This window comes from Halyomorpha halys, unplaced genomic scaffold (genome assembly GCF_000696795.3).
Source record: "Halyomorpha halys isolate HHAL.00 unplaced genomic scaffold, Hhal_1.1 Scaffold82.1, whole genome shotgun sequence".
Classification (NCBI taxonomy): Eukaryota; Metazoa; Arthropoda; class Insecta; order Hemiptera; family Pentatomidae; genus Halyomorpha; species Halyomorpha halys.
Window position 1 is genome coordinate 1,328,326 of NW_027109449.1, and position 12,848 is coordinate 1,341,173.

General features: G+C 34.1%; 1 protein-coding gene across 2 annotated transcripts in view; it reads left to right on the forward strand.

The window, feature by feature from the left end:
* The window catches only part of LOC106692977 (uncharacterized), a 22,328-nt gene that overhangs the window by 5,819 nt on the left and 3,661 nt on the right, over positions 1-12,848 (forward strand). For both annotated transcript variants that reach the window (XM_014439272.2, XM_014439273.2), the window contains exons 2-5: positions 7,107-7,195; positions 7,269-7,343; positions 9,185-9,292; positions 9,372-9,535. In XM_014439272.2, coding sequence (XP_014294758.1) covers positions 7,107-7,195; positions 7,269-7,343; positions 9,185-9,292; positions 9,372-9,535 — 436 coding nt within the window. The remainder of the gene's footprint in view (positions 1-7,106; positions 7,196-7,268; positions 7,344-9,184; positions 9,293-9,371; positions 9,536-12,848) is intronic.

Genomic DNA, 12,848 nt, shown 5'->3' on the forward strand with positions numbered 1-12,848 from the left:
TAGAGATACTTAATATAAATATATAATATAAATACATAATATAAATATATAAATACAGATACATATATTACATTAATATATGAATACATTTCAATATAATACCTGTACGGGAAACCCCTAATCGCGCTTAGAAACCTCGAAGCCCCGTACACGGCAGTATACATTATTTACTTATACCTGTACCTCCACAAACCTATGAAAAGTCAACGTATCACTACTCTTTAAGGAAGTATTATTTCTTAAACAATAGATGTGCTATGTATGGGTCTTTTGACAATCCTGGATATTATTTAGGTGTTTCGTCATCTGCCCCTATACCTGGTCAGGGTATCCTTCTGCGAAACTATTAGGGCGTCCCCGGATATGAAAACATCTGTGTTAAGTTTGTCACATTACCAGAGTCCCCTGAGAAAATTAGATTGACTAACCTTAAGTATTCTAACAAAAATGACAGATGTGACGAGGGATCGGAATCAAATTAAGCAGCTGCAGGCCCTTCCTGGACATGTCAAACTTTTTTACCCATTATCGGCCCTGAGGAGGGGGACGCCTACCTCGGGAGCCTTCGGTTACCGATGGCCAATGAGAGAGGATATTAAAAAATAAGGTAACGCCCCAAAAGGGAAGTGGGAGAAAAAGAGTAGGGTAACGGAAACACAGGAACACTTAGACGGACACACTGAACAGGAAGGCTTAGACGGGCGAGGACCACGGTCATGAGACAGCCATAGAAGGTGCACTTCGACCATACGAAGTCGTGAAAAGGGCCACGAGACCTGGACATCCCTTATGAACAACTCCTAGGGCACTACATCGATACGCGAGATCCAAACCAGAGGCCTCTCACGGTGAACTCTCTCTCTCCGAAGGTCTCGCGGAATTTTTCCTTAAGGAAAGGGACGCATTTTTCATATATTTTCTTTTTTTCCCTTTCCACTCCACCTTCCTGTTCGAGGTCATTACTTTCAAATCTTACAAGATCCGTGTCTCCGACTTTTGTAAACGCGACAATATCGGCATATCTTACGGATCCGTCGGTGTCAATACAATTGCCCTCCTCGAAGCAGGTGAAGTCTTTTCTTTCAAGGAACTTCATCAATCCTTCTTTGACCCTGTGGTGCCGGCGTGTCATAAGGAGGGAATTGTTGGAGCATTTTCCCAGCACATGAGCTGGTGTTTCAGACTCTCTGCCGCATTTGCGACAGAGGGACACAACTTCTCCTTGCTGTCCACTGGCTCCTGGAACTCCACGCAGGGGTGCGTAGTTGACATTAAGTTTCAGGGCGTTCGCCCATTCTGGCCCCGAGAGTACGTGCTTGTCACATACATATCTATTTGCTTTCGGGGTCTCTTTGAAATGGCGAATATATCTTGCCATCTGCAACTGGCCCATTCTTTGAAAGCTTTCTCACGTAACGACTGTCGTAGAGCTCTCACAGTTTGGTTGCCCCTATTCACCCCAAGTCTATCAGTACATACCGCGATTTCGATTTCGTAACTGAATATAGACTGGAATAGGGGATCCGGAACATTCGACAGTCGCTTGGCAATGGACCAATGCTGTAGTGGAGCCTCCCATTGGCAGCGGATCAGACCCAGTCCTCGATATCTCCTGGATGCGTACAGCATCGCCGACGAGGTGTTAGCGGGGAGCCCAATGATGACCTTGATACTCCTGCGGATATTGGTATCAATGCCCTCCAATACCGCAGGACGTATCTTTGTAAGGGGAGCAGTCTGGAGAGGGTGAACAAGGCCCGGGAACAAGTATTGGTTGACAACGTTGATCTTTTGTTCTGGTTTGAGGAGGCATGAGCTCACCAACTTATCCAGGTTAACCAATAAGTAATAATGTAATAATCTATATTTTATGGCAACCTTTATCTGAATCATTTGTAATAATCATAATAACAAATTGTAAATAAATACTTAGTTCCTTTATGTAGTTTATATAACCTAATATACCACCCTTTAGTATAATATAAAATTAATGGTAACAACATTTTATAAATATAAAGGTATTTAATTGGTAAACTGGTAAACACACAAATAGCCTTTGGAAAAGAATCCAATCATAATAATAGTTTCTTAGGACTCAATATATAATTAATTAATTAACTAATTTTTGGCTGAAGGCATTTCAGCGATTATCCTGGCATCCCGATTAAGTCTCCATAGCATACATTGCAGATAGTGATTAGTTGAAGATCATGCTCTCTCTACCTCCTTCTATAATTTTTGAGCAGCCTAGATCCATTTCTTAAATAAATTTCTATTGGTTGCTTCAACTTCTTGACTTCATCTAAAGTGATTCCTCTGTTTCTAGCCAGATCCGACATGATCTCCACCCACTTATTTCTCGGTCATCAGCGTCGTTTTCCCCCAGTCTTTGCCTCTTAACTACTTTGTGGGAGTATATTGATCGGTATTCTTTATAGATGGCCCAACCAAGCCAATTCTCTTCTATGTACTTTTGTTATAAGCGGTTTCATCCCAGTTTCTTCTCTAATTCTTACATTTCTTATACGGTCGAATCTAATTTTACCGAGAGCTTTCCTCGTGTGTAGGATTTGTTTATACACCCTCAAGTCTTCATACCTACACTGACGTTTTAAGGTTACCTACTTTATAGAGCCTGGTTGTACCCTAGAAGGGCTCTCGAAATTCACATATTGACTTAAGGGAAAAGTGTATACATAATATATTTACATTCTCACAAATTATTACGAATAATCGTAATACCTATATAGAATACATTGGAAAATTTTAGGAATTATCTTTTATAATGTAGTTCTACCTCAACAATGAGGGGATTATTTATGAAAATATATATTTACTTAATTTTAATGGACCATTAGTAAGTAAACACTTCAAAAAATATTAAGCATTTCCAAAAATACTGGTATTTACCTTACATGTGTACTCGGAACCTGAGCGATACCTGCTAGCGGTGCATTCATGGATGAGTGACCAAACACTGATATTTCCATCAGTCCAATATTGACGGTCTGCCCGTAATTCGAGATATGAACACGCATACGAACTTCTGAAAGGGGGATGCTTTGTTTATCCTATGATAATAGACTTTTCCAAACAGAAATTAATATTGCATATGGATAGTTGACCGTATTCATTAGAACAATTTGGTCCGTGGTCTCTTTAAAGGTTGGTAAGATTTAACAACTTCTGATGAAATAATTTGTAGATGATAATGGGCAGGTTGTCCGAAATGTAGACCAAATTATAGAAATAGATAAAGATAGAAAAAAAGTTTTCCTTCGAAATAATTAAATAATACAAGTGATTACTTCTTCACTTAGTTTAGTAATGCAACAAAACTTTCCGGTGAATTTTATTTTATATCTAAGCCATCTTTATTTTCTTGTTACTACATTAATGAAATATTAGGTTATACCTGAAAAAATAAATATAAAAATTACCCTTAACCAAAGTTTAGATAACACGTATTATTTTTTAGATCTATGCAGCATACACATAATTATAAAAATAATGATTTTTCATCTATAATGCTTCGGCACAAAAAGATCTTGAGCGTTGTTTACATTCTTGTAAAAGTCTTAATGTAAAAAAAATTTATATTTTTTATATCGACCCAACTAATGCATCACAAACACTACAGGCGAAACTGGCGAATCAAAATAAATCCTGACAAATCCCATCAGATCACCTTTACTCTCCGTCGTAAAACTCTGCCCTGCTGTCCTACAGTATCCTTTCTAAATACACCACTAACGCCCGTTGAACAGATTCGATACTTAGGACTCCATCTTGACAAGAGACTTACTTGGAATCCACACACAAGACTGAAACGACAAGAAACTGCTCGTAGATTCCGATTGCTACAACACTTACTTGACAAACGCTCTAAACTTCCCATTCATTACAAAAAATTAGTATACACTACAATAATCAGACCAATTTGGACATATGGAATTGAGCTCTGGGGCTCCACCAAACCATCAAATTCTTCCCGCATCCAATCGTTTCAATCCAAAATCCTACGTAAAATCCTTGATGCTCCTTATTACGTCACAAATAAACTCATTCACTAAGACCTTAACATCCCATTCGTTGCAGATTTGACCCAAAACAGATATGCGTCTTTTCATTCCAAACTCCTTAACCATCCTAACCCATTAATTCTTAATTTTTCATCCCTAACAATCCCTGATAATCCTCCGAGGCGTCTGAAAAGAAAATGGCCACGGGACCTTCTAATTTAAATTAATGTTTGAAGTTCCACCAATGGGTGTTTCCTTCCCAAAATTTTCAAGTGTATATAAAACATAGTACATATTTACCTATTGTATTATTTTGTACAGTTGTAAATTACATTAAATAAATAATTTTAAAAATATATATTTTTTATGTAATTTAACTAATTATTTTAAAATTTATTGACAATTAAATAGTAAAAAAAAAAAAAGAAAATCAAGTCTTCGGAGTCCTGATAGATTTCCAGCCAGGTTTATATTCGAAAAGGACCTCCTATATTACCAGTTCTGTTTCTGATATACAGACATTCCAGATTACTTCATACAAATATTCAATGAAACTGATACTGTTAAATGTGTATTCAGAAACTCGTCTCTCTGTTTGCACCAAGCCTAATCTCTCACTGAATCGGTTTGATTGAACTCTGACAAATTACTGTTTGGCCAAAGGGTAAGTGCGTTACAAAATCGAGTTACTCTAAATTACATATCATACTTCCTAATGAAAGAAGCCAATTTATCCCAAAGCATATTTTATTGTACCCTAAGACCGTAAGAAACATGTGAGCCAAACTTCATCAAACTAGGGCAAGTCGCACTTAAGTTCTGAAACCTAACGATCCTTTCTACCGCACAATAACGGGCTGATTTACATCTAAATAAGTCTTGGTTTGCCGATTAGAGACATGAGTACCCATTGTCATCAAACAACAGACTTGTTTACACGAGTGAATTTCCTTGATGTTATTAGTAAATTAAAAGCCTCCTTTTGAAGGAATTTTTTGTAATGCATTCCGAAGATTGGAAAGCTATATTCATCAATCTGTATTATATACTTGTTGGAAATAACAAAAATTTATATTCTCAATAAACAGCAATGAATCATATTAAAACTCAAGTTTATTTGAAAAAAAACTACACATTAGAATCGTTTTCTTTTAAAATACAGGTTTTAAACTAAATTATTCTCAATTTTTATATAAACAAACAATTTCCACTAGGGTCGTTTACACTGTAATTACAAAGTGAAAAACAATTGATAAATTCACAAATTAACAATTATAGAGTGAGAGTGAGAAAGTTGCCAAGTATAGGTAGGGGGAATAAAAAATGGCGGTTGTTTCAAAGCGATTAAAAAAACTATTTTTTCTTTCGGAGATCTATATCTCAAAAAGTAGGAACAACACAAGAAAACCTAAGAGGACTTCATTTAAAGATGAGCAAATTTGCTAAAATATGAGCCCTATTAGAGTTATTTATCTTAAATAGTTTTCGAGATATAGCTTTTTAAAAAGTAACATTTCATAAAAATGTTGTATGGGATGTACTAAAAGATCATTAGTTAGTGAATTTATTTTGAAAAATTCATATATCAAACACCATTTGACGTACAGATGTCTATTAGCACTCTAATTAAAGCTAAAATGTATTTTATGATGTTTATCTTCGTAGGAGTAATAGTTTACATGAAATTTGCTTAAATAAATTGATTTATAGTTGTTCGGACAAATTTTTATTTGCCAAATTTAGACTCATATGTGAATATCATTAAAACTACTACCCCTACGAAGATAAGTGTCATAAACTACTTTATAGTAACTTAAATTTCCTTTATTTTGAGTGTTGGCAGACGTATGTACGTCGTATGAATCCAGATATATATTTTTATACGAACAACTATAAATTAACATTTTGTGAGTTTATTTTGTCAAATATCATAAAAACTACTACTCCTACAAAGATAAACATAATTAAATATTTTGTAGTAGATTTAACTAGCTTTAATTTGAGCGTTGGCAAACATCTGTAAGTCCAATGGTTCCTGAAATGAAGTTTTTCATAAATCAAACTTATTGTCCGAACAACTATAAATCAATTTCTACTATCCCTACAAAGGCAAAGGTCATAAACTACTTTATAGTACGTTAAACTAGCTTTAATTTGAGTGCTATATAGACATCTGTACGTCTCATAGTTCCAGAGATATAGATTTCTCAAAATAAATTACCTAATTACTAATCTTTCAGAAGATTTTTAAGAAATTTTGCTTTTTAAAAAGCTATATCTCGAGAACTATTGGACGTAAATAGCTCTTTTAGTGATAATATTTCAGAAAATTTACTCTTCTTTAAATAATGTGTTCTTAGAGTTTTTAGTGCTGTAGGTAGTTTTTAAGATATAGAGCTCCGAATGAAAAATAAATGTTTTTTTAAGGTTTTGAAACAGCCACCATTTTTTATTCCCCCTACCTATACCTGGCAGACTCATTAATTTTTAATAGTAACTATACATAGTTTTTATTAAACTAATCAAAAATCGGTGTGAGATAACTGCCTTTTTTTCATCCCGGCTCTTGTACTATTACTTTATTTTTATTTCATATTATCTATTCTGTTATTTTTTTACATTATTTTAGTTGTTATTATCATTATTAGCCCTGATGCATATCTACAATGTCGAGCGAAAGGATGGCACATAATAAATAGTTTAATTACTATTACCATTTTTCGAATTACACACGGTCAAACAACGATCTTCCAATTTTTCATTCCTCTTTCTGTGATTTTATTAAATCAAATTATTTAATATTTTTTGACAATTTCCAAATTATTACATGTTAATTTTACTTATTATTTCAGAATATTGGTGGTTTAAGCTTTTTAAATCTGACTTACAATTTAATGTTAATTAATATTTTCAGATGCTTCTAAGATGTTCCTTTTAAAAGTGTTATCTTCTTTATGTAATCGTTTTTTTATTTCCAAATTTAGAATTATGTTTATTTTGAAAAAGGTGTACCAATGTTTTCGGTTTCTTTTGTATTTTTTAATGCCATTACTGCATTAGTGTATTACTGCATTTTTATTACAGATGTGAAGGGAAATTCTACTTCAGCCAAGAGTCTTCAGAGCTTGATGAAGACGATGATAATGCACTACATATCATTCAAGATCAAATAGGTATTAATTTTTTTTTCTAAAAAATTTGTTTTACCAGTTTTCAAATCTTGTTTTCATGGATCCTCTGTTGCAGAAAACAAACCCAGCGATTACTGTAAATGCAGCTCAGATGATTGCGAGTGTTGCTACAACTTTGGAACACACTTAAGTAAATTTTTTTTCTTAAGTTCAATATGCAAACTTTTTCCATATATGGCATTTTAGAGCCATTACTTTTAAGTTTATAGCATGTAGTTTTGGAACATTATTGTTTATTTATTAATTCAATTAATAATTTTAAAGTCATTTGAAAGATAATTTATGCCGGAAAAGAATCGATTTTAGGCGATAAAATATATTTGATTATTGATATGATTAGCTGTATTAAAGTTTTTAATGATGAAATGGAAGCCGTCAAATTAAATTCAATATGTTTGTTGAAGTTCAATTATATTGATTTTATAAATCATTCTTTAAAAGCATATATTTTAGTCCATATTTCCTTTTTTATTTTTTGTAAATTAAAAAAATAAATAAATTCATAAATAAATATTGCAATACAGATAATTTTAAATTATTTTTTGGAAAGCCTTAAAATAAACAAGAATATAAGTATATATATTGAAATATAAATGAAATTGTAACATACCTAGGTTAATTTGACTACTTTTATTAGGCCTGGGCAGAGGGAGAGAGAGGTGTTAGGGTGGGCCAATCTATTTTTTATTCGTTTTTATCCAATTTTATTCGTGTGGGGGGGCGCCTTCTGTGGCCACAGATACCCTGCGACAATGACCATATATAAAGGAGTGATCGTGGATATTCTGAGGTATGCCTCCCCCGCCTGGAGCCGGAATCTCTCGCAATAGCAGAAGAGAAGACAGGCGACAATCCAACTTTGCTTTGCTTAGAGTCACCCAGGCATAGCGAAGTGTCTCATATGAGGCGATGCAAGTTTTAGCAGGAGGGGTACCACTCGACCTTCTCCCGCAGGAAGAAATGATGATGTTTAGACTCAAGAGAGAGGGCTCCGTAGGTCTGCCGGTAAGTCTTTAGATGAGGGTTAACGAGAGACCAGGAAAATGGAAAAAAATTCCAATACCGATGAGTGGAACCGGCGTTGGATGACAAGTCCAAAAGGTGCTACCTTAAGGAAATATTTTTGCACAATTCGGTCACGGAGGGAAGCAAAGTGGAACTTCCCAGACTACTGGCTATCTCAATTCACTGGGCATGGGGGATATCGGCCCCCTATGCCCAAGTTGTGGTGCTTCGGAGACTGCCGAGCATATCATCATAGACTGAACCGCCTTTGATGCATAACGGGCCAGATTACTGAGGTAAACCGGACTCTACGTCCTCACAGAGAACAACTTCCCTCAGCTAGTAAGCGAAGAAAACTACCCGTATTACAAATAATTCGTATACGGCTGGAAAACAACTATTGGGCCAAGCCACTTCAATCTTCTTCAAAGAACAAGAACAGCCCCTGGAATGCCTGCTGACGGAAGCTGTATGTACGGAAAACTGTACATGAATCAGTAAAATTGTAAATTTATTTATTATCAATAGTTTGATGATGGATATGTAACATCGAACTGCTGATACACATCTGTATTGCTTATAAGGCAGGGGAAGGTAGAAATAAATAAATAATGGTAGACATTGGTAGAATTACCTGAGAAAAATTATTAATATTTGGATGTGAGTTGTGTTTATAGTCCTTAATATTTTCCTAAAGGATGGCCATGTTGGACGAAACGTAGGGCATTTAAAGTATTAATAAAGAATGTTGAGATTTAATCGGATACTTTCAACTTACTTTATTTAAAAAATAAATATGTAATTTTCTGAAACTTTATTCTAGGGATTCTATTGCTTTCAAATACATATTGTTTTTTGTAAAATTTAGATGTATCTCACGACGAGAAAGATAAGTGTTGTTAACTAAAATAACTATACAATTAATTATTAATAATTTTATTTACGGTTCTTTAATATATTCAACAGTATGCAGTATGACGAAAATTGTGACTTTGGAGGACGACGGAAACGAACTAGCAATCCAAGGCAGACTATCTATCAATAACGGAAGTATTTTCACTTGCTCAATAAAATGTAAGTCAAACTAGATCAATACTAAGCAAAAATTAAATAAAATATTCCAAAATTACATTTTAAATCATTTTCATTTTAGTCAAGGAAATACCTAAGTTGTGCTACCACCACCGCGACTTCAACGCCTGCTTTAACCTTAAACACGAAGAAGTGGAGACTAACAAACTAAAGATTTGTGGCCACATTAGGGCACGATACTCATCAAGTGTTCTCTTGAACGTAAATCTATTTTGCAAAACTTTCGTAAGTATCAGTGAAAATATTTGTTCAGCTTAATTTCATCACAGAAAATATTTTATTTTATTCGATATTAGATAATATCGATTAATTAATGAAAGAGGTGATTTGCTATACCCAGGTTTGGATAGCTAAAAATATGTTATAGCTATTTGTTTTTTTTAAAAAAACCTATTACATGAATTATAGAAAAATACAAATAAAAAATTGTAAATATTTTCTTGTTGCTTAGCAACGTTTTAAGCTGGTTTTGAAGTACGTTTATGATCTGTACAGGGACAATTTCTCCACACTTAATTTTCGTCTTAAGTCAGTAAAAATTGCTTAATTTCTTTAAAAAGTATTTTGTGACCTTACCAGTTGTGAAAACCCTATCGATAACACATTTCGATAGTCAAGTAAGTAGGCTATAAAACACCTCGATTATTTTTAACCATTCCTCAAGAAAATGTATCATGTTCAATTTTTTAAGAGTATTATTAGGTAAAATAATTTTAAGTCCATAAAAAAATAAATATAAATCTTACATCATAACATCGTATACAGAATATTGTAATAACAAGAACGTACAATAATAAAATGTGAAGAAGATGGTCGGGGGGAGGGGAGGTAGGGTGTACGATTAACAAATAAATAGTTTTTGCTTATTTGTGTTTATTTTCTGACCACACCTCTCCCTTCCCCCCCCCCGACTATATTCTCTACATATTAATCTACGGTCAACTATTAACATCTCATTAATAATGAAAAATCGATATAATTATTATTTAATAAGTATATCTTATTTCTCTATAATCCTTCCTCCATGGATGCACAATTTTAAAGCTCCTATAAATTTTAAAGATTTTTTTTCTAATATTTATTTATGGCTATTTACAACTGTAGGTTATAATACATTTAGTAAATCTGATCTAAGTTAAATTGGAGTGTTACAAGCGTGTAGAGAAACTAGCCATTGGTAGCACTCTAATGACATTTTACATTACCTGGTCTCGTGACCATCTTCTTTTCAGGCGCCTCGGAGGATTGTCAGAAATGGAAGAGGATGCAAGATTAGAAACAAGGGGTTTGAGTGGTTAGAAAGTTTAAAATGGAAGGAGTGATATCTGGTTCGGGCTAGATCGGTTACATAGGGAACATAAGGTCTTTATGTATGATTTTATTTGTGACAAAGTTAGGAGCATTGAGGATTTTACGAAGGATTTTGGATTGTAAGGATTGAATACGAGAGGAATTCGAAGGTTTAGTAGAGCCCCAAAAGCTCAACTCCATATGTCCAGATTGGCCTTATTACAGATCAGTCTTTTGTAATGTGTTGGAAGTTTAGACCGTTTGTCTAGTAAGTGCTATAATAGTCGAAATCGACGTGCAGTTTCCTGTCTTTTCAGTCTGGTGTGAGGATTCCAGGTTAATCGCTTGTCCAAATGTAGTCCAAGGCAGCGGATCTGTTCGACAGGGGTACGAATAACATCATTAAATGAAACTGTAGGGTAGTCAGTAGGTTTACGATGAAGGGTAAAGGTGATTTGATGGGATTTGTTGGAATTTATCTTAATCCTCCAATTACGACACCAATCTTCGAGGGCTGTGATATGGGATTGGAGATTTCGGGATACAAATAATGGGTTATTATTAACAGCGAGCACACATGTGTCATCGGCATACGTCACCACGTATGCCTCACCAGGATAGTGTTAGGATTGGTTGGAATGTCAGCTGTATAGACGGTGTAGAGGATGGGACCAAGGATACTACCTTGAGGAACACCAGTGGACTGAGAATAGAGGGATGAATAGTAACCATTGTGGTTTACTTGGAAAAATATATCAATGAGAAAGGAACGAATGATGAGAAAGTATGTAGGAGGTACGAATTCACGGAGTTTGTAAGGCAGTCCCGGCTGCCAGACTCTATCAAAAGCCTGTTCTACATCGAAAAAGACTCCCGCGCAGTACATTCCGCGCTCCAAAGAAGACGAGACTACGGATAGTGGAGTGGGATGTTCGAATTCCAAACTGGTGATCAGGGATTATATGATTGGAATCCAGGGTGGGGTTTTTAGAGACTTAAAAGATTAAAATAACATAATTTTGGATTAAATAGATTTCTATCTAAATTTTAAAAAAATGAAAGGCTAATTGGTTCATTAACGTTAAATATAAATAATATTAAACCTTAGGATAGGAACAAGATAGAACCAAATATATCGGCCAATCGGACTGAAAATCCGATAATGGATTGGAAAATAGAGTGACAATGTTGTTGTGTAGAAATATTAAATAAGAGGCAGTTATCTGTTTTTTTTAATATTAATATCGACTTCCAATACTTTTAATATAAATATTTCAATATTGAAATCAGAATTTTGAACAAAAGTTGGGATGTTGATATTTTTTCAACGTCCCAGCAGGATGTGATATATAACACTTGACCTTTTAGGTTTTACCCCTATGCCCCTTAAAAATATATATTTAGGATAGAATATCAAGAATACGCTTTATTCCGATTTTCATATTTAGCATCAGTGGGATGAATATTAGAGACGAACAGATACAAACAATTTTCATCCAATATGAACAATATAAGTTAGAAATTTATTTGCAAACATTATCTTTTTAATTCCGTATCGAATATAATCTAAAAAAAATTTCAGCCAGGATATTACGTTTGTATTTTTATTAAACAGCAACTGATACTATAATTACGATTTTTTAAAAGTATGAGTGTATTAACACAATGTAGTTCAGTGATAACTATTTTGCATTTTTATTTATTTATTTTTTCGCATAATGTTTATAACAATGTAGGCATAATTTATATGACAAGATTTATGTAGAATAATGTTGAAATTGTTAATACTTTTATCTTAATCTTACATACTGGTTTGAAAATAGACAGTGAGTTTATATATAACCCTTATAAAAAAACAGATTATTGTGAAAAAAATTATATACAAGCCAATCCTTTATATATGTATTCTTGACAGAGAGAATAATCAATCCGCACTTGTTAAACGCTGTTCTATCTCAGTCCGTTCATCATTTATCGATGTTTTTGTGGAGCCGAGGTATTTGAAACTGTCTACTTTCGGACACGATTTGCCGACCATGTGCAATACTATCTCTCTACAAAGGTATTATTAAATCATTGTGAAATAATTCAAATACAACTCTTTTACTTGAGCTAACTTGGGTCTTCCTTGTTCCTTCTTTGTTCCTCAATCCTATAACACTCTCCTATACTTTCTCTCCCTCTCTCTCTCTCTCCCTCTCTCCCTCTCTCCCTCTCTCTCTCTCTCTCTCTCTCTCTCTCTCTCTCT